The following is a 23,582-nucleotide window of genomic DNA, read 5'->3' as shown; positions in this document are numbered from 1 at the left end:
TTCTGCTTACTCACTCTTCACTGAGACACGGTGGACATAACACTTTCTTGGGGCCAGACCTGGCTTTGACAACGGTTTCTCACAAAGTCACAAAGTCACTCTCACAAAGCCATGTGACTTTGCACAACCACTTTACCTTTCTTTTTTTTCTCTCTCTCTCTTTTATTAAAGATTTTGTTTTTGGGGCGCCTGGGTGGCTCAGCAGGGAGCTTGCTTCCCCCTTTCTTTCTGCCTGCCTCTCTGCCTACTTGTGCTCTCTGTCTGTCAAATAAATAAATTAAATTTTAAAAAAAGATTTTGTTTTTATTTATTTGACACACAGAGAGAGCACACAAGCAGGGGGAATGGCAGAGGGAGAGGGAGAAGCAGACTCCCCGCTGAGCAAGGAGCCTGATGTGGGGCTTGATCCCAGGACCCTGAGATCATGACCCAAGCCGAAGGCAGATACTTAAGCAACTGGGCCACCCAGGCACTCCCACTTTACCTTTCTGAGTCTCAGTTCCTTTATATGAAGTGAGGATAAATGTTATTGTATGGGATGCCAGAGATGAGATATGTACAATTTGTGGCATAATCATGTCCCTTACCCACTTTCTAGGGGTGAGGAAGAGGAGATCCCTTCTTGTGGAATTACCTTGAGATACCTCTCCTTGGTCCCACCACCATTTTTCTTTGCACTGGGTCAACACCAGCTTCCTCTTTTATTTAGTTGCCTGGTGTTGTGTTTCTTACATAGAAGGTCAAAAACATCCCCAATGGTGCTATGAACTACCACAAAAGAGATGTAGTAATAGTAACAGTTAACATTTATTGAATACTTACCATTTACCAGGCATGATTGCGAGGTGCTTGACGTTGCCAGGTGCCTCATTTAATCTCCATAACAACTTAAGAAGGTGGCTACTATGAGAGACAAAGATTCTACCATAGCTAGAGGCACAGGGAGGTCAGACAACTTGCCTGAGTCCCACTGCTGTAGTATTTCAGTAAACCCGTATTGCAAGGATTCTTGACCTAGATTCCTGGCACCTAATGGCTTTAGGTGATCTGTGAACCCCCTGAAAAGTATATTCAAAATCACATATATTTTGTTAAGTCATTTTTATGGGGCTTAGAGTCTTCTTGGATTCTCAAAAAGATCCATCATGCCAAAAATGACTGCCCTGAAGCACCTCTCATGGGTGGGGCTGGGGGAAAAAAATAAGTGGAGAATGCTATAGGCTTCTGTGGAGGTGAGTCAGCCTGTGGAATTCTGGGAAATTTCTTGAGTGAGGGTGAACTCCCCTTCATGGGATGACCTGGGAGGGGTTGAGAAAGGGGAGGAGAATTGTCTTTGCTTTCACAGGATGAAGAAGAACAACCATTTCCTCACTGTGGTTTCCCAAGAGAGTGTATGTGGAGGTGAGTAAGGTTAGTGCAAGAAAGAGGAGAGACTGAAGGCTGGGAGGCCCCCCAGGGAACTGGCATCCCCCAGCAGCTCCAGGTATGCCTCAGCTCTTCCCTGCTCTGCAGTTTCCTATCCATCTCCTGGCTTCTGTTCCTCCCGTAGAGTCCCCCCACTTCCTGATCTCCAGCACCTCCCCTGGGAGGCTCTGTAGATGTCCTAACAGTCCCTTGCTGACTCCAGATTTCTTCTGTTGTGCCCACTTTGGTTGAGCGCTTGATGGGTGCTGGGCAGAAATGCCCCTTGAATTCTCCAGAGTTTCCAGAGGCCTCGACTTCCTAGGGTTCCGTCTTGATGACAACATAGGGGTTCTTAAACTCCCCAGGAGCTGGAATTGAGAGGACTCGTGAGACCCTCCTGATCCTCCTCCCTCATTATAAAGAAGAGGGGATGGAGGCCCTGAAGACTCTCAAGTGGTTGGAAACTGTGAGAAACGCACTGTGAAAATGGAGCACGAAGCAGGGTGTGGCAGTCACCTAGCTCTGCACACACTCCTCTTGTAGGATGTGGGGCACTGCCGGGGGCTAGACCCGTCCCTGCCCCCGAGAGGCTGCAGTCCTCAATGCTCTAGGGGTTTAGCACAATGGGGTGCACCCCACCTTGCCTCATTCACATGAAATCATTGTGTCAGACTGCACCTGGAGCTTCCGGATTTCTACTATCTCTCTCCCCCTCAAACAATGATCATCCAGCCATTTTGTGGCCCCTTGGGAAAGGACGTTCAAGAGGTTTGGGACCACATCTAGATGTCCTTTCCAGAATGTCAGGGAGCTGTACACTGGCTAGGGGTCTTATTTCTGCTAGTGCTTCCTGAAGGACACGAACACTGAAGCTTGCTAAAGGGCCCTGCACAGGGTTACAGCTCAAGGGCCCGCCATGATGACAGGACAGCTGTGAGGACAAAGACGGCCAAAATGAGCCAGGCTCAGTATCCTTCTGAGCTTCCGCATGACTCACCTCCCTCCCAGGCCTCTTTTCTGGGAGAAGGTGACTGGTGTAGTCCAGTGGATGTAGGCATGGACCTGAGCCCAATCCTGTCAGAGGCTACTGGGGTGCCCTGAGGAAGCTGCTCCAGCCCCAGCTTTGTCCACTCTCCTTTTGTGGATGTGGGGTCCTCTGCCTCACCCTGAATCCCCTCTATGGACAGCTGTTCTGTCTGGTCTCCAGTCCCTTCTTTAGTCTGCTGAGGGGGCAGCCATCACCTCTTCCCACCATCACCCAGACACACACCAAACGAACATCTTTGCAGTTACATGGGATTAAAGCCCTGCCTGCTTCAGTGGAGTTTAGAACACCCCCCTCCCTCGGCCCCTGTGCAAACAGGTCTTTTCTGCCTTTGGAGTCTGTGTCTGGGCTGGATTCTGGCTGTGGGAGGGCAGAGCACAAGGCAAGCTGGCGCCCCGGGCCGGGGACGGGGCATCTCCATGAAGTGAGACCTACTTGGCCCAAGTGCTTCCTTTCCACCCTCCCAGCAACTGGGAGCCGTGTCTCTCCTGAGTGTGCCCACTCCCATTCCCTTCTCCCCTTTCCTTGCCTCTGAGGTCAGATTCCCCTTCAGGCTCCTGAACATCTGTCTGCCTCAGAGAACTAGTGCAGCAAGAAGGCACTAGTGCAGTGCCTTCTCCTTCTAACTCTGGAGAGGCTGAGATTGACTTAGATTTCTGAGGACTGAGTTCTGTATCCCGAGCCCAAGGAGGAAACCCGGGCTCAGGGAACATGTTGAAGGCAATTTTTTTTTTTTTTAAGATTTTATTCATTTATTTGACAGACAGAGCTCACAAGTAGGCAGAGAGGCAGGCAGAGAGAGAGAGAGAGAGGAGGAAGCAGGCTCCCCACTGAGCAGAGAGCCTGATGTAGGGCTCAATCCCAGGACCCTGGGATCATGAGCAGAGCCAAAGGCAGAGGCTTAACCTACTGAGCCACCCAGGTGCCCCGGCAAATATGTCTTGAATCAAAGTGTAGCTTCCTTACATTATATGTTAATTTAACCCCCCCCCCCCCTGCAAAAGGTGTATCTTCCTAGTAAGAACCTTCCTGAGCTGGGGAATTTCTAGGTCCTACATGTCAGCAGACAAGTGGAACTGTTCTAAAGCTGGAAGCCAGAGCAAAGTGGTCCGTGTCACTCAGTGTGGCCACATGGACCCGAGAGCAGAGTGCAGTGAAGGGGTGAGGGGGCACTGCACTAGCCATGTTTCCTTTCTGGGCAGGACTGGGGCTTTTCAAGGGCATATGTCAGCATTTATAAAAGTAGTCCAAAGAGCAGACAAGTTGGGGGTAGGAAAAAATGTTCCAGAAAGACAGTGATCAGGAGGGAAATGAAAGACTTCAAGATGCCAGAGAGCCAGGAGGCCTGACTGTCTTCACAGCTATCTGGATTGAGGAGGCCAGACTTCTGAGCAGAGCTTGTCCATCTGTTCCCTGCAAAGCTGTGTGATTGTATCTGGCAGCCCGGGTGGGCCTCAACTACCTCCTGGGCTTGTATCTCCAAGACAAGTACATCGTCATCATGGGCTGTGACTTGGGCTTAGGGAACCTGCTGGCCCAGCAGCTGGACCTGTGAGGCTTGAGGGTGCTCGCCTTGTGTCTGACAGAGGAGGCAGCCCAGCCTCTGAGAGGCCAGACGTCAGACAGGCTGGGGACGGTGATCCTGGACATCACCAAGACAGAGAGCATCTCTGCGACTGCCCAGTGGGTGAAGGAGCGTGTGGGGAACAGAGGTAACACCCAGATTCATTTGTGTCCCTTCATTGCTTCTCTCTGTGCAAGAAAGACCTCTCTTCTGCTACATTGCTTCTCTCTGTGCAAGAAAGACCTCTCTTCTGCTAACTGGGATGATTCCCAGGATGTTTTCCAGAACTTGAAGTCATACTAGCTTTCTTCACCTCACCCAGCTTATCAGAAGAACCTCTTCTCTCCCCGCTGCCTGCCAACGTTGAGACCTTGGAGCTCTGGACTTTTGGGGAGAGTGTGACCTGATGAGGATTTGCCTTCCCAGAATTCCCCTTTACGGTGCCCTCTCTCAGCAGAAGTTCTGGATTTCTTGATGCTGAGTGTCTCGGGAGGCTCACTTCCTGGAGGAGTTGCTGAGACAGGGGACCTGGCCTAAAGGTTGGCATCGGTGGCTGGGGACATTGCCGGGGCTGGGTCCTGCTCTCAGCACTTCAAACAGTACCTCGTGGTATGCTGTGAAATTGTTTCCGACATTGTATTCATCTCATTCAATATATGTAATGTCTTGGTAAACTTCTTTGTTGTGCTTGTCCCCAAGGCTTCCCAAGTCCTTGCTCCTCTGCCTGTCTGCTTTGCAGGAGGGAGCTCTCCTACTTCGGAGTGAAGATGTGATTGAGCCTGGTTACTTCAAAACTAATATCAGCAGCCCTGAAAAGATTTCTAGGGCCACCCAGGAGGCATGGGATCAGACCAGCCTGGAGGTGAAGGAGATCTATGGGGAGAAGTTCCTGGCGTCTGGTGAGTGAACTGTGGTCTGGGGAGAGGGAAGCAAACCTTTGTGTGGTGTCCTGGGCCCATCTTAGCAGACCCAGGGCCCTCCTCCAAGCTCAGAGTCCCCCACACAGAAAGTACATGGTCCCATGTGGATACCTGGTGACCTCAGGAAGACACAGACTTGTTAGGCCTGTGACCGCTGTTTCCTCTAATGCCCTAGTTGTTTGGGGAGGAACCTGAAGCCAAGTGAGGGAAGAAGACAGACATGGATTCCTGGCAAGCCGGCATGAGAACCGCTGGTTTTCAGGTGCTCAGATGGCTAGTGTTTATAGGGACCTTGGTTTCTGCAGAGCACACGTTCCCATGATGGAGCCAGAGAGGGCTTAGAGTGGAAAGTGTTCCTGTGGTAGGAGGTGGGACAGGCTCCACTGAAATCCATGCGCTCAATCCTCACACTGAAGGCAGAGTTGTGTCTCTACAGTTTGGGGCTCCCACTCCGGGGGGCGGAGGGGGCATTCCTATAGAGCTGGAAACACGCTTGCACAGCTAGTACTCATGCCTTGCCCTTTCCAGCTCCCTTTCCCATCACCTGTGGCTCCCCTTTTCAGAAGAGCCACACTGGATGGAGAAAAGGGAACGGGGTTGGGGGTCGCGCCGCGCGGAAGGTGGTCCCGCTGAGCCTCCAGCAGGGCACCACCAGGGGGCGCGCGCCTCCGTCCCAGCGCGCACTTGGCTAGAGCCGGACTCCCCCTCCGCAGGGCACCACTGGAGATCTCAGTGCAGAGATTCGCAGCAACCAGTCTCCATCCCCCTGGGGCCTCTGCAGGCTTTCTAGTTCGAGCCCCCACAGCTCCCAGGTAAGTGAGGGGCACCCCAGCCTCTTTTCTCTTACTGCCCTCTCTGACCTTCCTGCGGTTCTTCCCACCTAAGATGGACTCTGAAGCTCCTCGCAGCCCCAGAGAGCTGCGGCAAGAGTTCACGTTGCTTTGAGGATTTCCAAGAGTGCAGCAGCGCGCCTTGAGGGCTGGGAGATGTCTCTGCTCTCTGGTCCCCTTGAAAACTGGTGGGGAAGGCACTTGTGGTCACTGAGGAAGAAACCCTCTGGTTCCTTGCAAGTAAAGGAATATGGTCTGCTCCCTTAGTGGGGTTTGGTGTCCAGTTAGGATGCGCATGTTGCCTTGCACCCCTGAGCGTTTCCAGGGCTCCTTCCTTTCTTCTTCCTCTAGCCTTTGGGCAGCACGTTAGGAGGGTCCTGGTGGTGACCCCAGGAAGCAGGGACGGTTTCATTTCTGCAGCCCTGTCCATGCTGCCACCGCCTCCCACCTTGAGAGACAAACACTTTAAGACTAGTCAGCTCCCCACACAAAACAACTAAAGGCTTAATCGGTGCCCCTTCATGTCTTTTTCACCTGCTGGGGGAAACTTGGGGGCAGGTGAGCCTCTGGTTCCTGTGGGGCAGTCTCTCTGCCGCTCTCCCCACCCCGTGCCTCTCCTATTTCTCATTTACCAGGTGGAGCTGTATAAATGCGGATAGTGCAGGAGATACCCAGAGCAGTCCAAATGACTTCTGTTCTTGTCCCAGCCCCAGCTCCGTCCACTCTCCTTTTGTAGAAGTGGCGTCCTCTGCCTCACCCTGAACCCCCTCCATGGATAGCCATTCTCCAGTCCTTTCTTATTCTGCTAAGGGGGCAGCTCCTGCCTCCTCCCACCATCACCCAAACACACACGGAACCAACATCTTTGCAGTTACATGGGATTACAACCCTGCCTGCTCGGATGGGGTTTAGGACACCCCCTAACTTGGCCCCTGAGCAAATCGGTCTTTTCGGCCTTTGGAGTCTTGTCTGGGCTGGATTCCAGTCTTTTCTGCCTTTGGAGTCTGTGTCTGGGCTGGATTCTGGCTGTGGGAGGGCAGAGTGCAAGGCAAGCAGGCACCCCGGGCCCAGGGACGGGTCATCTCCATGGAGTGAGACCCCCTTGGGCCAAGTGCTTCCTTTCCACCTTCCCAGCAACTGGGAGCCGTGTCTCTCCTGCGTGTCTCTCCCATTCACTTCTCCCCTTTCCTTGCTTCTGAGGTCAGATTCCCCTTCAGGCTCCTGAACATCTGTCTGCCTCAGAGAACTACTGCAGCGGGAGGGGACCTTCTACTCAGTGCCTTCTCCTTCTAACCCCTGGAGAGGCTGACGGTGGCTTAGATTTCTGAGGACTGAGTTCTGTATCCTGAGCCCAAGGAAGAAACCCCGGCCAAAGTGTAAGCAAGCAGGCCCAGGTCACACAGCTGGTTGGTAGCAAAGCTGGGTTTTAAAACCATGTGTGCCTTTTTTTTTTTTTTAAAGATTTTATTTATTATTTGAGAGAGAGAACGAGAGAGAGAGAGAGAGCATGGAGGGGAGGGGTCAGAGGGAAAAGCAGACTCCCTGCAGAGCAGGGAGCCCAATGAGGGACTCGATCCTGGGACTCCAGGATCATGACCTGGGCTGAAGGCAGTCGCTTAACCAGCTGAGCCACCCAGGCGCCCCCAAACCACATGCGTCTTGATTCATGGTGTATCTGTCATCTTTATAAGAATCTCCAGTAAGTCAGGGAGACCAGGGTTCTAGCCTTGAATAAGAATGAAGAAGACAGTTCTGAAGCATGAGATCTAGGACATAGGGGACCCCAGTGTGTGTGTGTGTGTGTGTGTGTGTGTGTGTGTGAGAGAGAGAGAGAGAGAGAGAGAGAGAGAAGGTGAGCAGAGGGAAATGGGAGGAGCACAAGAACTGGAAGAAGGTAAAGCATCTGGGAAAATCATCTCTGTGTCAAACGATTCTTGGTGAAATCCAATGGCATCTGGTAGAAAGGGCGTAAGTGTACCAAAGAGCATGGAAGATGGCACCGGAATCAATAATACCCACTGAAGATGGTGACCGGGAAAAGCTCGGGGACGCTCTGTCAGACAGCTTGGAGGGTGGCCAATTGCATGTGTTCTTAAGTCGTCCTGCCTGATCACTGGCCACACTCTTGTTTCATTTCAGCCTGTGCGTTACCTGCAAAGCCATGTGGCTATGCCTGGTGGCGCTTGTGGGCCTCTACCTCTTCCTGCGCTGGTACCGGGAGAGGCAGGTGGTGAGCCACCTCCAAGACAAGTTCGTCTTCATCACAGGCTGTGACTCGGGCTTTGGGAACCTGCTGGCCCGGCAACTGGACCTGCGAGGCTTGAGGGTGCTGGCCGCGTGTCTGACGGAGGAGGGGGCCCAGCAGCTGAGAGGCCAGACGTCAGACAGGCTGGAGACGGTGATCCTGGACGTCACCAAGACAGAGAGCATCTCGGCGGCCGCCCAGTGGGTGAAGGAGCGAGTGGGGGACAGAGGTAAGGCCCGATTCCTATTTGTGTCTCTTTGCTTCTTCTCTCTGCACCAGGGAGACCTCTCTTTTCTGAAACTGGGGAGGTTCCTGAGATGTTCTGACTTTCAAAGGCTCAAGCTCTGGAGTTTCCAGAGCAGAAGGCCTGCAGTGCCTGGGTCTGAGCTCACGGTTAGATGAGCCCAGCCTAAGTTTCAGGCCAAAAGTCTGGAGGAGGTGTTGGGCCCTCGAGGCTTGTGATGGGGCAGCACAGGGCCGGGCCAGGCTGGACCCAGGCTCCTGGTCTCAGCAGGTGCACTGTTTCTGGATGGGCCCTTCACACCCGGGCCTCTAGGGTGTTAAGATCAGCCGTGCTTGACTTAGGAGGACACTGAGGCTCGGAGAACTGAAGGGACTTCTAGTCAAACATGGGTGAGGGGTCCTGCTCTTTCTCCTCTATTATGCTGCCTGCTCTTCTCGGGAAAGAGGACATCACTGATGTCTTTTTTTGTGATTAAAAGTGTAAAACACATTCGTAGAAAACATAGACGAGTATTAAGATAAAAGAACATTTCCCAAAGCCCGGTTTCCATAGTCACTCTCTATATTATTATGTATCCTCTGATCAGCATTTTCATCATCAAATCTTTTCCAAAACGTAATATTCAATGTCTGTACATCCAGGCATGCTACGAGACCACCATTCATTGGAGCCATCCTATAGCGTTGTCTGCTGACATTTGTTTTCCACTTTTGCTGGCAGAAATAATGTCTCAGTGGAGATTTCTGTACGAAAGCTTTGTTTCCATTCTCAGTAATGTTAAGTAAAATACAAGAACTGGATCAGAGAGCATGCATTTCTTTAAGGCCGGAGAAGGTTTCTGAGCAAGGGAGGGATGAGTATCACAGGGGGCCTTCTTCCCTATCCAGTATCCCCAGGGTCAAACCCTGTCCCTCCTCCCCACCCCCCACCTCTCCCTACCACCAGCCCTTTGTCACTGAGGACTATTTCAAATCCCTTGTGTGTCTCTTCTCCCCATCTCTCTCCCGGGAGCTTTCCTGAAAGCTGAGGCAGCTGGGGACTTAGGAGGAGGGGGTGAGAGTGACCTTTTGGGAGGGTGAAGGAGAGGGCGACCCTTCCTGGGGCTACAGTAAGACCTTCAGTCTCACCTCCTCCAGAAGCCTGGCCCAGGCTCACGGTGGGGGGGACTTTGGAATTCTCTAGCACAAAGGCCGGCCTTGGCTTCCTGACGCAGACAGCCTTGGATATGGTGCAGGCTGTTGCAAAGCCTGTCCCCAGGTGTCCAGGGCAGGCCTGTTCTCTAGATTACCCTGATGCTGGAATTTCAGGTCTGTCTTTCGCAACAGAGATTGGGCAGTCAGTTTTCATGTGTTTTTTCTTCCTTTCACTTATTTTTAAATTTTCTTTTCCCTTCTTCGCTGGTTTCCTCTTCATTTTTGTCACTTAGCCATTCCTGTCTACCTCTTGCTGTCTCTTTCCTATGAGAGTTGTGAACCCCATGCTATTATCTGGAACTCTGGGCACGCTCTTCACAAAAAGGGGTTTATTACCTCCTGTATGCCAGGTCCATAGGAGCAGGAAGACGGGAAGGAGCGTTCAGTTCATTCTAGCTCAGTGGGCATCCAGAAGATCAGTGTACGTGTAGACCCTGGCCCTCTCGTCCCCAGTTGCTCTCCTGAACGCTTGTCCTTTGTACCATGTAGGCATTGTTGTTGGTTCTGTAAAAAAGTGAATCAGGAGGTGACTTGGGACTATAGCTGCATCTCACTCAGGCACACAGACAATGTTGCTCTCTCCCTGTCCTGTGCCCAGGACTCTGGGGCCTGGTGAATAACGCTGGCGTCTCTGTGCCCACGGCACCCAATGAGTGGCTGACCAAGCATGACTTCATGAAGATACTCGACGTGAACCTGTTGGGCTTGTTGGAGGTGACCCTGAGCCTGCTGTCGCTAGTGAGGAAGGCGAGGGGCCGCGTGGTCAATGTCTCCAGCATCATGGGCCGGCTCTCCGTTTTGGGTGGGGGCTACTGCATCTCCAAGTATGGCGTTGAGGCCTTCTCAGACTCCCTCAGGTATTGGACTAGGACAGAGGCCCTCCCTCAGTCCTCCTGCTTCTGTGCTTCAGGGGGAGGATTTTCTAGGGCTTCTTTTCCTCACAGCCTCAGAGGCTCTTCCTTCCGGATGCTTCTTTCTTGCTTTGTGCCAGACATTCCCTGGGAAGCACTGTCCTGTGTTCTGGGTGTTGGAATGGGACCCAGGTGTATAGAACTGGTTTCACCCACCACTGCCCCCGGCGGGGGGGGGGGGGAGGACCCACGGTAGGGAAGTGTCTGAGGCAGCATTGGACCTGAGATCGTTTGGCTACAGAGCTCATGTCCATAATTCCTATAATGTTCAGCTTTGGGGGGCCTTTCATGTGAGGGGTTCAGCATTTGACTTCGTTCAGTAATTACTTCTTGGCACTTCTGTGAGTATACAAGATATGTGTCTGATCTAAAAAGTCTGACAGCAGAGGGGCAACTGGGTGGCTCAGTTGGTTAAGCATCTGCCTTCAGCTCAGGTCATGATCTCAAGGGTCTTGGGATCGAGTCCCACTTTGGGCTCCCGGCTCAGTGCAGAGTTTGCTTCTCCCTCTCCTTCTGCCCACTCTTCGTGCTCTCCTTCTCTCTTTCTCTCTCTTTCTCAAATAAATAGATAAAATATTGAAGAAAAAAAAAATCTGACGGCTGAGAAAAGGGACAAGAGAGACACAGATACTGTGACCATCTCTCATGATGGTTGTGACCAAGCCAGTTAGCCATGGTGGTGGTGGTGGCTAGCGGAATGAGGGGAGGGTCCTGGAGAAGGGCCAGAGCTGAGGACTGAAGAAATGGATTTGGCACCCGGGCAAAGTTGAGTGGGAAGGCCTGCTGTGTGAGGGAACGACTTGAGCCCAAGCCCAAGCCCAGGGTGAGTCATGGCTGCCTCCCTACGCTGCCGGGTCCTCCAGGCTACTGGACAAAGCCCGGCTGGACAGGGGGCCTGCTGGGCACATGGGTATGGGGACAGGGTGGGAGTGGGGGTCCAGACAGGTTGCAAACCTTCATGCTGCTGGCAGCAGGACTCCGTGAAAGGTGTTTACTCAGGTTTGTCAAATCAGCCTCTGGTGAACCAAGCAGAAGTTGGCTCTGGGTCTGAGGGAGCTGAGATGCAGGCTAAGGTGTTCCTCAGAGAACCGAAGACAGAAGAGGCAGGGCGGGGGTCTGAGGAGGGGTGAGCTGGAGTAAAATGGGCCAAGTCTGGAGATGGATTGGATGTGTGGGGAAACAGGAGGAGATGGCCCGTGAACAGTGTCCTGCGGCAGCTGAGGTGGGATGTGAGCTCAGGAGTGCAGACAGTGCTGGGAAACACACACGCGTTATATACGGACTACGCCGATCATTATTTTCTCCCCTTGGCTGCTGCTCTTGGAACCTTCCCAAGCTTTTGGGTTGCTCCCACCCCAATGCTGAGTTCAGTGTATACCAAGTTTGTTTGTTTGTTGTGTTTGTCCCCGGGGCCTCCCAAGTCCTTGCTTGTCCCTCTGCCTGTCTGCCTTGCAGGAGGGAGCTCTCCTACTTTGGAGTGAAGGTAGCTGTGATCGAGCCTGGTTACTTCAGCACTAACATCAGCAGCCCTGAGAAGATTTCTAGGGCCACCCAGGAGGCATGGGATCAGGCCAGCCCAGAGGTGAAGGAGATCTATGGGGAGAAGTTCCTGGCATCTTGTGAGTGAGCTGTGGGCTGGGGCGAGGGAAGTAAAGCCCATCCCTAGTGCCTCCTACAGACCTGGGCCCCTCCTCCAGGCTCCGAGTCCCCCACACAGAGGGGACATTTCCTTCCATCTCCATGGTGACCTCAGGGAAGACCCAGGCTTGTTAGACCTGGGACCACTGTTTCATCTGATGCCCTTGTTGTTTGGGGAGGAAACCGAAGCCAGAGAGGGAAGAAGACAGACATGGATTCCTGGCAAGCCAGCATGAGAACTGCTGGTTTTCGGGTGCTCAGATGGCTAGCGTTTGCAGAGACCTCAGTTTCTGCAGAACAGACGTTCCCACGATGGAGCCAGAGGGGGCTTAGTGAGGAAAGTGTTCCTCACTAAGTGGTAGGAGGTGGGACAGGCTCCGCTGAACTCCATGGAGTCAACCTCCATGGAGGTGACCTGGGAGAGGTGGGGTGGTGGGGTGCTTTTCGTAACTCTTTCCTTCAGTTGATCCTGAAGCAAGAAGACTGGAATGTGAGACTATGTCGTTCTTTTTGGACAGTCAAGAAATCAATCGAAAAGCTGGAGTCATTGTGTTGCAACAACCTGTACTTGGTGACAGACTGCATGGAGCACGCACTGACGGCCCGCCACCCCCGTACCCGGTACTCCCCAGGCTGGGACGCCAAGCTCTTCTACCTCCCCATGAGCTACATGCCCACCGTGCTGGTGGATGCCATCATTTCCTGGAGCTCCCTGAAGCCCCTTAAGGCTCTGTAACCCAAGCTACAGTGCATGGTAAGAGGGAGTTGGGTCCAATGTGAGGGCAGGGATGCCTCAGGGGGCGAGAGAGAGATGGAGAGAGGGGGGAATCTCATGTCACCAAGGACGCCTGCCTCACCTTCCTCCCCACCTCCTCCCCAGACTTCCCTGGGACATTACTCAGGACTCTGGAGCTATAAGGAGGAAAGAATCAAGTTTTGTGGCTGAGGAATAGGGATTCCAAAGCACACACCCATGTCTGGTTCCTTGAATGGCTTCTCAAGGCTCTGAGCATTTTTGGCCCTCTGCCACCTTGAGGAATCCATACTCTTGGCAGTGTCAGCAGCAGGGGGGTCTCAGCCCCCACCTGCTCTGCCTCTGTCCCCCTACTCAGGGTGTCCTTCTCCCACAGGATGGACACAGCCTGGGGGAGTTAATGTCCCTCTCCACTGAAGATACCTGTGATAGAATGGAGATGTGTATGATGACCCCAGCCTGCGCCATTAGCCTGAGGTGCCAACTCCCAGACCTTGGCTGAAAGGACATGTCTATAATTGGGATCATGACACAGGACACAGAAACCAGTTACCGGCTTTCAGTTGGTTGGCTCAATCGGTTAAGTGTCTGCCTTTGACTCAGGTCATGATCCCAGAGTCCTGGGATCAAGCCTCCTGGTTGGGCGCTCTGCTCAGCGGGGAGTCTGCTTCTCCCTCTCCCTCTGGTTGCCACTCCCCCTGCTTGTGTGCTCTCTGTCTCTCAAGCAAATAAATAAAAAGAAAGAAAGAATGGAAGGAAGGAAGGAACGAACAAATGAACAAACCAGCTGTTGAGTTGTTTTGAAACCTTGATGTCCATTGATTATTTTTGACTCAAAAGTTGAAACTTTGCCTAGGTCCAGTGATGGGAACTGTGGCCTTGGGGAGCAGTGGGGTATGAGTCCACGAAAGGAGGAGCCCGGTGCCTTTATGGAGATCAAGGGATCAGGGGGATAACCTGAGGGGGATTTCAAGAGGGGAGTTAGATCACCCCCTTCCTTCCACAGAAGTGGGGGGCCAGTGTTTCCTTTCCAGGATTTATCAAGTAACGTGGGGTCACAGGAGACCCATGGGTGGACAGACAAGGAGAAGTCGCTAAAGCACTGGCAGGCCCCAGTCCCTTTCCCAGGGACATCAAGCCTCTTCCCCCTTCCCTCAGCAGCATCCTCTCTGCAGCCTTCTGTCCCCTCCTTTAGATTTATGCCCCCAACTGCGGCCCTCCCCAGCTTCCGCAGCCCAGGTATCCCTTCCCCCATCCTCCAGGGTCCACTTGTGGACCCCAGTCTTTCGTTTCCTGCTAACCTTTGCTGAGCACCTACTGTGTGCCGGGCAGGAATTTCCTCGGTTACCCAGCGCTTCCTGCAACCGCGGACTCTCTATGTCCCCACTTCTCTGAAGATGTTCTGAGTAAGGACTGAACAGAGAAAGCATTTGCAGAGAGTGGTGTTGGTTCCTGAGCTGAGGACAAATGAGCTGGGAGCTGTCTCATCAGGTGTCTAAGTTTTCTTCCCTCAGTTTCAGACCAAGGCCATGGAGCCTTTAGGGGGATCTGATACTACAGAATGACATTAGTGTTCTTGGTGAAAACAAAACAAGGTCAGATGTTGGTGTGTCATTCATTCTGACCCATGCAGTAGATGCTAGAAATGGTCTGGAGGAGCTCTAGGCCCCTCTCTGCTGACCACACTAGTGAGCAGAGGTGTGGATGGAGCCCAACCACCAGCCTGACCTGTCAGCCTCAGGTGCCTACTCAGCAGGGGGACTTGTCATCAGAGAGTGGGGCATTTCAAGCCCTAGGAAAAGAGCCCTTCTCCGTGGTTCCCATTCCCCACTGCATGACCTGCTTTTCATAGCTGTTGGGAGTCTGAACCCAGGGGAGCACTGCCGTAATCATCCGTCAGCATAGAGGCCCATGAAATGGTGAGTCGGGCCAGGTCCTGTGTTGGAGTCGTTCCAAGTCATCCTTTTCTAAATCCAGAGACAGCCCCTGGATGTCACCTGTCTTCTCAAGAACTAGGATACTCCTGGGACTACTCAGCCCTTGAGCGACATTGTCGGACTTCCCTTAGCCAAGATTGCTCTATTCACCTACCCGGGAGTCAGGGTTGGGACATACCTCCCCAGCTGAGCGTGGGAGTTGTGCCTTGGGCTGGGTGTGCCATGGGTAAGGTTTGCCTCCACCACTTCCCAACTCTGTCCCACACAGGGTTTGGATCTGCCCCCCCAGGGGTGTGCCCATGATCTGACCTCTCGCTCCCACCATCCTTGCTATATAATGGCTGAGCTCTCTGGTTTTTCCTGAGGCAACATGTACGTTATTTGATTCTGAAGCTCACTAACCTTCATGGGTAGTGGCGCATAGAGATGCTTCTTTGGCTCTTCACCTTAGGAAATTTGTGGCTCCGCTTCTGTCAGAGCTTTTGGACCCGGAAGATGTGGGTGAGTGGCCCCCAGTCCCTCAGGATGAGCTGGTGGCCAGGGTCATCTTGGGGAATCGTGTCACTAGAGGTTTATTCTAAGAACTGCCATAGACTCCAACATCCTTCTGTCCCTGCATCTCAGGGTCCTAGGTGTGGCTCCTCTCTCTCATCTCTTACTTCTTTTTCTTTATCAGCTTCCCTCCTAATTTTGGTGAGTTCTTTGCTCCCCTTGATTCCTGGTCTCCCCTGCCTCTGTACATCCGATTAGCCACTGTGTCAGCTGACTTCATCATCCCTTCCTTCCACTGTCGCACAACCCCCACCAGGCTTCTCAGCTCACCAGATCACCTAGTGTGTGCCTAGTCCTAGAGGTGGAAGGAAATGCCCACTGGGGGCCCTGCCCTGGGGTAGTAGATATTGTGTCTTCTGTCCGTAACTTTGTGTATTTGCCTGGTCACTGGTTCAGGAGAGCTGGGCCTGCCTGGAGTGCTGTGAGGTTCCTCGTTGGTATCAACTCCTAAGGACCCAGTCCTGGAGCTTCTCCTCTTTCCAGTTTTCAGAAATAGCCTCCCTGTAGGTGGGCCCTGCTACCTCTGGTCTCAGGACCTTGGAGGCACTTCTACTCTGGGGGTGACGCTTTCTTTTTCTTCTTATCATGGAGATTCACCTAAGGGCAGAGAATTCCAAAGAGCTAGTAACCTCAAACTCATTTCTTTGTGGGTTTGGGGGGGAGGGGCGTGGGCAAAACCAATTCTGCTTGTTTTACATTAATGAATTTGTCTTAACTTTTTCCCCTGAAAATAAAAATTAAGCTTATCGACGTGTCTGCCCTCATGACAAACGATTTCGGTCCCTGGGCAGGAGGTGGGGATTTCCAGGAAGGCTCTCTGGGCGGAGTCCTCCTTTCTCACCCGCACTGCTCAGACCACCCAGGACAAGCCCCGTCTCAGCATCGACCTCACCAGCAAGGTCTTTCCCATCCTTGGCAGCTTCCCCCATCAGGGCTGGGGGAGAGCGAGAGGCAGCCACCAGGACTGTCTGAGGTCACACAACTTCAGGTTGGACTTGAATTTCTTGCATCTAGGCTAATTGGTGTGTTGATGCATCCACCTCTAGAAATTATAAAGTGGCTCACCCGGGAGCCCTGGGTCTGTTGCCAGTGGTAGAGGGAGGAGAGCTCTTCTCAGTGGGTTCCAGCAGACTGCCAGCTGGGGCTCAGAGGACCAGCCTCTCCCACTGTCTCCTGAGCCCAGGCTTCTTGGCCGTCACTTTCCCCCTGCTTCATGGCGGCTATCACGGATCTCTCCTTTATGTACCGCTGGTTTAAGAACTGCAATCTGGTGCGCAACCTTTCAGACAAGTACGTCTTCATCACGGGCTGTGACTCGGGCTTCGGGAACCTGCTGGCCCGGCAGCTGGTCGATCGGGGCATGCGGGTGCTGGCTGCTTGCTTCACAGAGGAGGGTGCCCAGAAGCTTCGGCAGGATACCTCTTACCGGCTGCAGACCATCCTCTTGGATGTCACCAAGACCGAGAGCATACAGGCAGCGACCCAGTGGGTGAGAGACCAAGTGGGCGAGCAAGGTGGGGCAAATCGCATTCTTCAGCTCTCTCGGTGTTTTCTTCTCTCTTTCTCCCCCAGACATCTGACAGTGATCAGGGACACTGTTGTTCAGATGCGGTGGGAGAGGGGATGGAGAGAAGGGGGCTGGGGCTCCGGCTCAGGGGGATTGGAAACCGTTGTGTGGTTTGGTCAGCTCATATGAAGGGGGTGATTTCCCAAGGAAGTTTTCTCTGCCAGAGACTCAGAGGGGTGGGGGGAGGCTGCCACAGGAGGCGGGAGAAGGAAGATGTGTTCTGTATGTCCAAGGCGCTAAAGATGGAGTTGCCTTTCCAGGACCTGGGAAGTCCCAGCCATCAGCTCCTATGGCAATGTGAGCACGTTTCTTCTTGGGATTGGGCTGGGGGAAGGGGAAAGGGAACACGAGGTTGGACTCCCTGAGTGGGGGTGTTTGCTGTCCTTGACTTTGTCAGGCTAGAAGGCAGGAGAGAGAGAGAGAGATCTGTCCTCTTCCCCACTTCATGGTGGATGTTGGGTTAACTTCAGGTTAAATGCTGACATCAGAGTGACCACTCCTTCTGGGAAGAGAGACTGTGGGCTGGCTGGGCTGGGCTGCCCAGGAAGCTTCCTGCACGAAGGACATGGGCACAGGAACAGGAGGAACGGGATGGCTCTGGTGTGGAACAGCAGCCCAAGGGAAGTTCTAACTCCTAAGGGGACTAGTCTGGGGGCCCCCACAACGGGTGGGGGCCAGAGAGCCCTGGGGCCCAGGAGGGGCCAAACAGTAACTCCTTTCTTTACTTTTCTCCTTAGCATTTACCACTATCCAGTATACAACTTACTTATTTTTCTTATTTGTTGTCTGTTTTCCCCTGTTAGAATAAAGCTTCCCGGGCAGGGCCAGGGGTGAGAGGGGGAGGGGCTTTTTGTCTCTTTTCCTTATCTATCCTTAGTACCCAGACAGTGTCTAGCATCTAGTAAGGTGCTCAGTAAATAAATTTTTGTTGAATGAACTAATTGATGAATAATTGAGTGAGAGTCAGTCTCTTTCTTCAATAGGCTGCCTTGCCCAGTGCCCTACATTTTCAGCCTTGAGCCACTTGTGTTCATGAGTCATTGGGTATATTAGGTTCTTATTCCTGCTGTAATAAATTAAAGCAGTAACTTAGTGGCTTAAAATAACACAAATTTCGGGGTGCCTGGGTGGCTCAGTTAGTTAAGCATCTGCCTTTGGCTCAGGTCATGATCCCAGAGTCCTAAGACCGAGCTCCCCCACCCTCAGGCTTCTTGCTCAGCGGGGAGCCTGCTTCTGCCTCTTCATCTTCCCTACCCCCCCCCCCATTGGTTGCTCTTTCTCTCTCTCTCTCAAATAAATGAATAAAATCTTTAAAAATATATAAAACAACACAAATTTATTAACTTATACTTCTAGAGGTCAGAAGTCCAAAATGGGTCTCACTGAGCTGGAATCAAGGTGTCAACAGAGGTGCATTGCTTCTGGAGGCCCTAGAGATGAGTCCATCTCATTGCCTCTCCCAGTTTCTAGAGGTTTCCTGCATTTCTTAGCTCATGACCCTGTTCCCCCATTTTCAAGACCAACAAGGTAGGGCCAAGTCCTTCTCTCTCTGTCTCCTGCCTCCTTCTTCCACCTAAAAAACCCTCTGATTATATTGGGTTCATCAGGCTAGTCCAGGATAATCTTCCCATTTTAAGGTCCGGTGATTAACAATTTGACTTCCATGTGCTTTCTTAATTCCTTTTTCCCATGTAACCCACCCTGTTCATAGGTTCTAGGGACTAGTATGGGGACATGTTGGAGGGGCTGTTATTCTGCCTACCCCAATGGGCAACATCCTTGGTCTAAAAAGTGCTGGGAAAGCGAGGGGCAGGGTTTCTGGCATGCTTTCTTGTTGCCCCTGAGATGTCTGGGCATCACAGGTCGGCACAGCCTTAGAGCTATTCACACTGCTCTAGTTATTCTTTGCAGGAAAAAAATGAAGGTAGTCCTGGTTGGCCAGCGGGCAGAGCTATTGGCCAGGGTGATCACAGGTTGTCGCAAGTGTGTATCCCTTCTCCACAGACAGAGGCCACTTGGGTTTTATAGTCTTTGGGTCCCAGGAGCCTCATTGCCTCATCTGTAAGATGAAAGAGTCTCCTGTGGCTGGGAAGGTCCGAGTCCTACCAGGCAGCCGGTCTCCTGGCATCTCTTTAGTTAGAGGAAGGCAGGAAGGTATGGTGGGAGCATGGCTTGTGTGTGGACCCCAGGCCTAAAATGAGCAGTGGACCACGAGTGGTGTTTACATCTAGACCTGCCATTGGAAGAGTGGAGTTTTGCTGGGAGGGGAATCTTGAGGCTGCAGCTGTCAAGGGGGCTGGTGGAATGAAGGGAGGGGAAGGGAAGGGAAGAAGTCAGGACAGTGGGGTTTATGGAATCTTTGAATGAAAGAGCTGGGAAGTGTCCTTAGGTATCATTTAGAGACTTTCCAACATGTTTTTAGCATCAAACACCGTCCTCCAAGTGGAATTTCACTTGGAAGTTCAGTGTGTAAAACAAATGAAAGTGAGGCCTCCCCTGCAGGTTCTGGGGTTTAGCCTGGAAGGGTCTCCAGATTGCAGGCTACAGGCTGGAAGCAGATGTTCTGCCCAGGCGATGAAGGACCTGAGGCCCTTCATCGAGAGAAGAAGTGACTTGTCAGGAGCTGGAGGTAGAACCAGGACTAGAACTTAAGGTCCTTCATGCATGGGTCCTTGCAGAGTTGAATGACAATACTCAGCATTATTTCTCTCCATTTACACCAACTCAAATTAAATATCTGAAAGAGAGCTCTTATTACATTTTTTTCATGTTTTAATTAATGTTTCATGTTTTATTTAAATGTGTTACATATTTACTTATGAATATTATTAATGTCCTCTCTGGTTTGTGAGCTCCTTGAGGGATAAGACCCTGTCTTGTTCACTTCATGTCTCTATCACCTTCCCCTGTAACTGACCAAGACTAGATAATGGAGGGATGAATGGATGAATGTGGGAGTGGATGAACGGAGTTGGTAATGTGCAAAATGGAGTGGGTTTCTTACACTTAGGTGAATAGAGAGGAGGAAGCATGAAGGCTGAAGGACTTCAGGAAAACTAATTAGTAAAAGTTATATCTTCCTCTGGCCCATCACAACGCCCCACCACAAGCCACCAGCCGGGCCATCTTGTGCCCTGGCAGCCCTGGGCTGGTGGGTGGGGGACTCTGATGCCTTTCCGGAGACACGAATGATTTCTGTGTGGTTCTCTCTCCCTCCGTCACACCCCCAGGCCTCTGGGCCCTGGTGAACAATGCTGGTGTAGGCCTGCCCAGTGGACCCAATGAATGGCTGATGAAGGAGGACTTCGTGAAGGTGATCAATGTGAACCTGGTAGGACTGATCGAAGTGACCCTCCATATGCTACCCCTGGTCAAAAAAGCTCGGGGCAGGATCGTCAACATGTCCAGCTCTGGAGGTCGTGTGGCTGTCATTGGTGGCGGCTACTGTGTCTCCAAGTTTGGTGTCGAGGCCTTCTCTGACAGCATCAGGTGACTGGGCCCCGGGACAAAACCACTCTGGGTGGGAGTCCTGCAGGTTTCACCTCAGGAAGAGAGGGCTAGGGAGGATAGCATGTGGGCAGGGGTGTTCTGGAGGTGGGGAGCTAACAGTAGCAGGAAGAAGCCTCATCCTCAGGGGCCTTCCCCAAGGACCGGGAGAAGGAATGAGGAGAAGAGGAGGCTGGTGATGGGGGCTGTCTTCCTGCCCTTCCCTTGAGCTGTCCCAAAGCGACTGAAACTATGTTTGGGCTTATGGGAGTAGGAGGGGGAGTCTCTCATGCAGACAGAGAAGTCTGGGGGCAGAGAGGCCCAAGGGAGACCCTCAGAGGAGGATTCAGGCCTTGCCCAGACGCCTCATTCCCTTTGCCGTGTGGTTGTCAGGTCTGGGGCCAAGTGGGAGGAACCTGGTAGGAGGCAGAGCTTTGGTCTAGATTCACCATTGACTTCTTTCCTGCTGCGTTTGCCTAATGCAGATAGCTTGGGAAAGGGCTGAGGCCCTTATTTGCATGAAGGCAGTGCCAAGCTGGTACAGGAGTGGGGGAGCGGCTCTAGGGTCCTGGGGAGGTAAGCCCCTATAGAGGCGTCAGAAGTGACTCTCCCAGACGATCCTTTGTCATTTTGGGGCCCCAGACTGAATCCAACTCTTCTTTCCCAGGCGTGAGCTCTACTACTTTGGGGTGAAAGTCAGCATCATTGAGCCCGGGAACTATCGAACATCCATCCTGGGCAAGGAGGGCCTGGTGTCCCGCATGCAAAGGCTGTGGGAGCGGCTGCCTCAGGAGACCCGGGATAGCTATGGGGAGGAGTACTTCCGCAACTGTGAGTTCTCTGGGGTGGGGAGAAGGGGTCTCTGAGAGGAACAGCAAGACCTTGGGGATCATTGACTCATTTTCATTGCAGAGTTAAGGGCATGGAGGCTCAGAAGGGTTAAGGACCCAAGGTCACAAAACTAGTGGCAGGGCTGGGATTTGAGAATTGAGACCAGGGGAGAACTGCTCAGAGTGGCAGAACCATAGCCTTCATGGGGAGAGGAGTGTTAGGGGAGATGCTGCCCACTCCTGACCCCTGGTATTCATCATTCTGTAAGCAAACAGGTGAAAATGCACTGCCATGAGTGCAGAGAAGTTATTCAGAGCACAGTTGGTTCACTGCAATAGGGGGTTCATTGGCATTGGGGGGTGAAGCGTACTTAAACTACACTGTCCTGCCCTCATCAACCACTCACCCGGGTCTTGCCCAGAAGAGGTGAATTCTCTATCTTCCCAGACCATCTCCCAAGTTGGGCCAGCTGTTGTTTCTGTGGTTTTCAAGTTTTAATCCCTTATTGGCAAGTCTGACTCTCAGGCACCATTTCCTCCGGAGTTCTTGGGGCTCTCATTGAAGCAGTCCCAGTGGCTTGCCGGTGTCCCAGGCAAAGGTGTACATCAGGGACCCATAAGTGTGCCATGTGGCTTGTTTCCTATTTGTGTTGTGAGCTTTGGCAGACTTGGACCACTCAGATGCCTTGCTCCCATCCTTATCGCCTCAGGGCTGTGCACAAGATGCAAACAGAATAGCCCCTCATGTTTGTTAGAGCCTTACAACAGACCAGTCTGTGCCTTAGATCATTTGAGCCACACAATGGTCTCATGACAAAGGCCAGGGCCTTAAAAAAAAAAGATGTAAAAAAAAATCTTTAAATTTTTTTAAATTAAAATTTTTAACATTTTAAAAAATTAATTAAGTTATTTATTTCAGGGAGAGAGAGAGAGAGTGCCTGCATGTGCACAAGCATAGGGGGAGGGGCAGAGGGAGAAGCAGACACCCCTCTGAGCAGGGAGCCCCACCCCAGGGCTCCGAGATCATGACCTGAGCTAAAGACAGATGCTTAACTGACTGAGCCACCGAGGCACCCCTGTTACTATTTTTTAATAACATTTTTTTTTCTTGCATGCTTTTGTAGAAAATCTGGGATCTCTAGGACCTCTATAGGAGAAAAAAAGAGCCTCCGGTGACTAGGAATCCCACCAGCCAGACAGTATTTTTACTTATTTTCTTCCAATTTTTCCCATGCACTTGTATACACTTGTTTTCTATTCTGTCCTCCCACATTGTCTACCCTTCATCTTTATTATTCTCTAGAGCAGATATTATTATCCTCGTTTTACAGATGATGGGAGTTTAAGCTCCAAGTCACACAACTAATAAGTGGCAGAACTGGGCACAGTTCTTCTCATTGCTAATTCAACACACAGTTCTTGAGTTCAGGAAGAGAAGTAAGATTATTTACAGGGCATTTGCCTAAGGGACAACCTGCAGGGTGTGGTAGATCAGCCTGACACATGGGATCAGGGATCTGATGGAAAGGGAGTTTGGATAGAATGCAGAAGAAACCATGTCTTATGAAGAGTAACAGAGCCGTTGACCTTCCTTCCCTCTTGCGCCTTCAAACAGATACTGACAAGTTAAAAAACATGATGCAGCTGGCAGAGCCAAGGATCAGCGAGGTCACCAACAGCATGGAGCACGCCATCATTTCCCGGAGCCCCCGCATCCGCTATAACCCGGGCCTGGACGCCAAACTCCTCTACATCCCATTAGCTAAGTTGCCCACCCCTGTGACAGATTTCATCCTGAGCCGGTACCTTCCAAAGCCAGCAGACAGTGTCTGAGCTGGGGAAGTCCAGGGATGGTCAGTAGAGTGTGGAGGAGGGAGGGGGGTGGGAGAAGAGACTGTAGGGTCCCAAGAGGTGGTATCAGACATTCTGAGGGACGCTTTGCTTGGCTGACACCCACTGCCGGAGAATTTATGGATAACTTCTAGCAGAAGACAAGTGCCTCTTCCCACTTACTGGGACTCTGCAGAAACCCCAGCTGGCCTTTGCAGATGCAAAGACCTACAGCATGGCCTCAAGAACATCTCTGACTCATTAGGGATACGGGTTTTTCTGGACATGAAAATGTCAAGGCGAGGAAACCGAGCTCCTGCTGAATCATGAGCCTCTGTCAGTTATCACCAGCACTGGGAAATACTGCAGGATAGTCGAGCCCACAGAAGCATCTCAACGACTTTCCTACTGAGTCTCTAAATATGCATTAACCTCATTCCCACAACCCATTATTTAAAATATGTAGTAGAGCAGACAGGGAGTGCAAGATTATATCAAGTAAAAGTTTATGATGTTTTCTTTCTATACAGATCTCTCTGTTCATAGATGATTGGGATCCAAATAAAATAACATTCATTTATTTAATCACCATTGATTAATTTTTCAAGTATTTATTGAGTGCCTGCAACATA

At 51.9% G+C, this 23,582-nt stretch overlaps 2 protein-coding genes across 4 annotated transcripts; both read left to right on the top strand.

Moving 5' to 3' along the window:
- The first annotated feature begins 3,770 nt into the window (after positions 1 to 3,770).
- RDH16 (retinol dehydrogenase 16) lies at positions 3,771 to 13,537 on the top strand. 3 transcript variants are annotated; one of them, XM_059403474.1, is made up of 9 exons: positions 3,771 to 4,161; positions 4,336 to 4,552; positions 4,753 to 4,912; positions 5,647 to 5,745; positions 7,903 to 8,237; positions 10,044 to 10,302; positions 11,812 to 11,975; positions 12,513 to 12,748; positions 13,125 to 13,537. In XM_059403474.1, the coding sequence occupies exons 3-8, from the start codon at positions 4,854 to 4,856 to the stop codon at positions 12,728 to 12,730; spliced, it is 1,134 nt and encodes a 377-aa protein (XP_059259457.1). In that variant the 5' UTR covers positions 3,771 to 4,161; positions 4,336 to 4,552; positions 4,753 to 4,853; the 3' UTR covers positions 12,731 to 12,748; positions 13,125 to 13,537. The 3 variants fall into 3 exon arrangements, with proteins under 3 accessions (XP_059259457.1, XP_059259460.1, XP_059259458.1); XM_059403477.1 differs by lacking the exon at positions 3,771 to 4,161 and having other exon boundaries at positions 4,320 to 4,552; XM_059403475.1 differs by lacking the exon at positions 3,771 to 4,161 and having other exon boundaries at positions 4,536 to 4,622.
- A 2,473-nt stretch (positions 13,538 to 16,010) lies between these two features.
- On the top strand, positions 16,011 to 23,535 carry SDR9C7 (short chain dehydrogenase/reductase family 9C member 7). Its single transcript, XM_059403478.1, has 4 exons — positions 16,011 to 16,751; positions 20,035 to 20,293; positions 20,958 to 21,121; positions 22,736 to 23,535. Exons 1-4 carry the CDS (start codon positions 16,451 to 16,453, stop codon positions 22,951 to 22,953), a joined length of 942 nt encoding a protein of 313 aa, XP_059259461.1. The 5' UTR covers positions 16,011 to 16,450; the 3' UTR covers positions 22,954 to 23,535.
- The last annotated feature ends 47 nt before the right edge of the window (positions 23,536 to 23,582 follow it).

The sequence above is a fragment of the Mustela nigripes genome, chromosome 6, assembly GCF_022355385.1.
Source record: "Mustela nigripes isolate SB6536 chromosome 6, MUSNIG.SB6536, whole genome shotgun sequence".
Lineage (NCBI taxonomy): Eukaryota > Metazoa > Chordata > Mammalia > Carnivora > Mustelidae > Mustela > Mustela nigripes.
The sequence above is the reverse complement of the archived record's forward strand: the minus strand, read 5'-3'. Positions and strand labels throughout refer to the sequence as shown.

Bases quoted from the DNA above. Each gene is read 5' to 3' on its own strand.
- SDR9C7 (XM_059403478.1), top strand. From the start codon at position 16,451: ATGGCGGCTATCACGGATCTCTCCTTTATGTACCGCTGGTTTAAGAAC. The intron at 20,294-20,957 runs GTGACTGGGCCC...CTTCTTTCCCAG, and splicing joins GCCTTCTCTGACAGCATCAG to GCGTGAGCTCTACTACTTTG. The intron at 21,122-22,735 runs GTGAGTTCTCTG...GCCTTCAAACAG, and splicing joins GGAGGAGTACTTCCGCAACT to ATACTGACAAGTTAAAAAAC.
- RDH16 (XM_059403474.1), top strand. From the start codon at position 4,854: ATGGGATCAGACCAGCCTGGAGGTGAAGGAGATCTATGGGGAGAAGTT. The intron at 4,913-5,646 runs GTGAGTGAACTG...CCCCCTCCGCAG, and splicing joins GGAGAAGTTCCTGGCGTCTG to GGCACCACTGGAGATCTCAG. The intron at 10,303-11,811 runs GTATTGGACTAG...TCTGCCTTGCAG, and splicing joins GCCTTCTCAGACTCCCTCAG to GAGGGAGCTCTCCTACTTTG.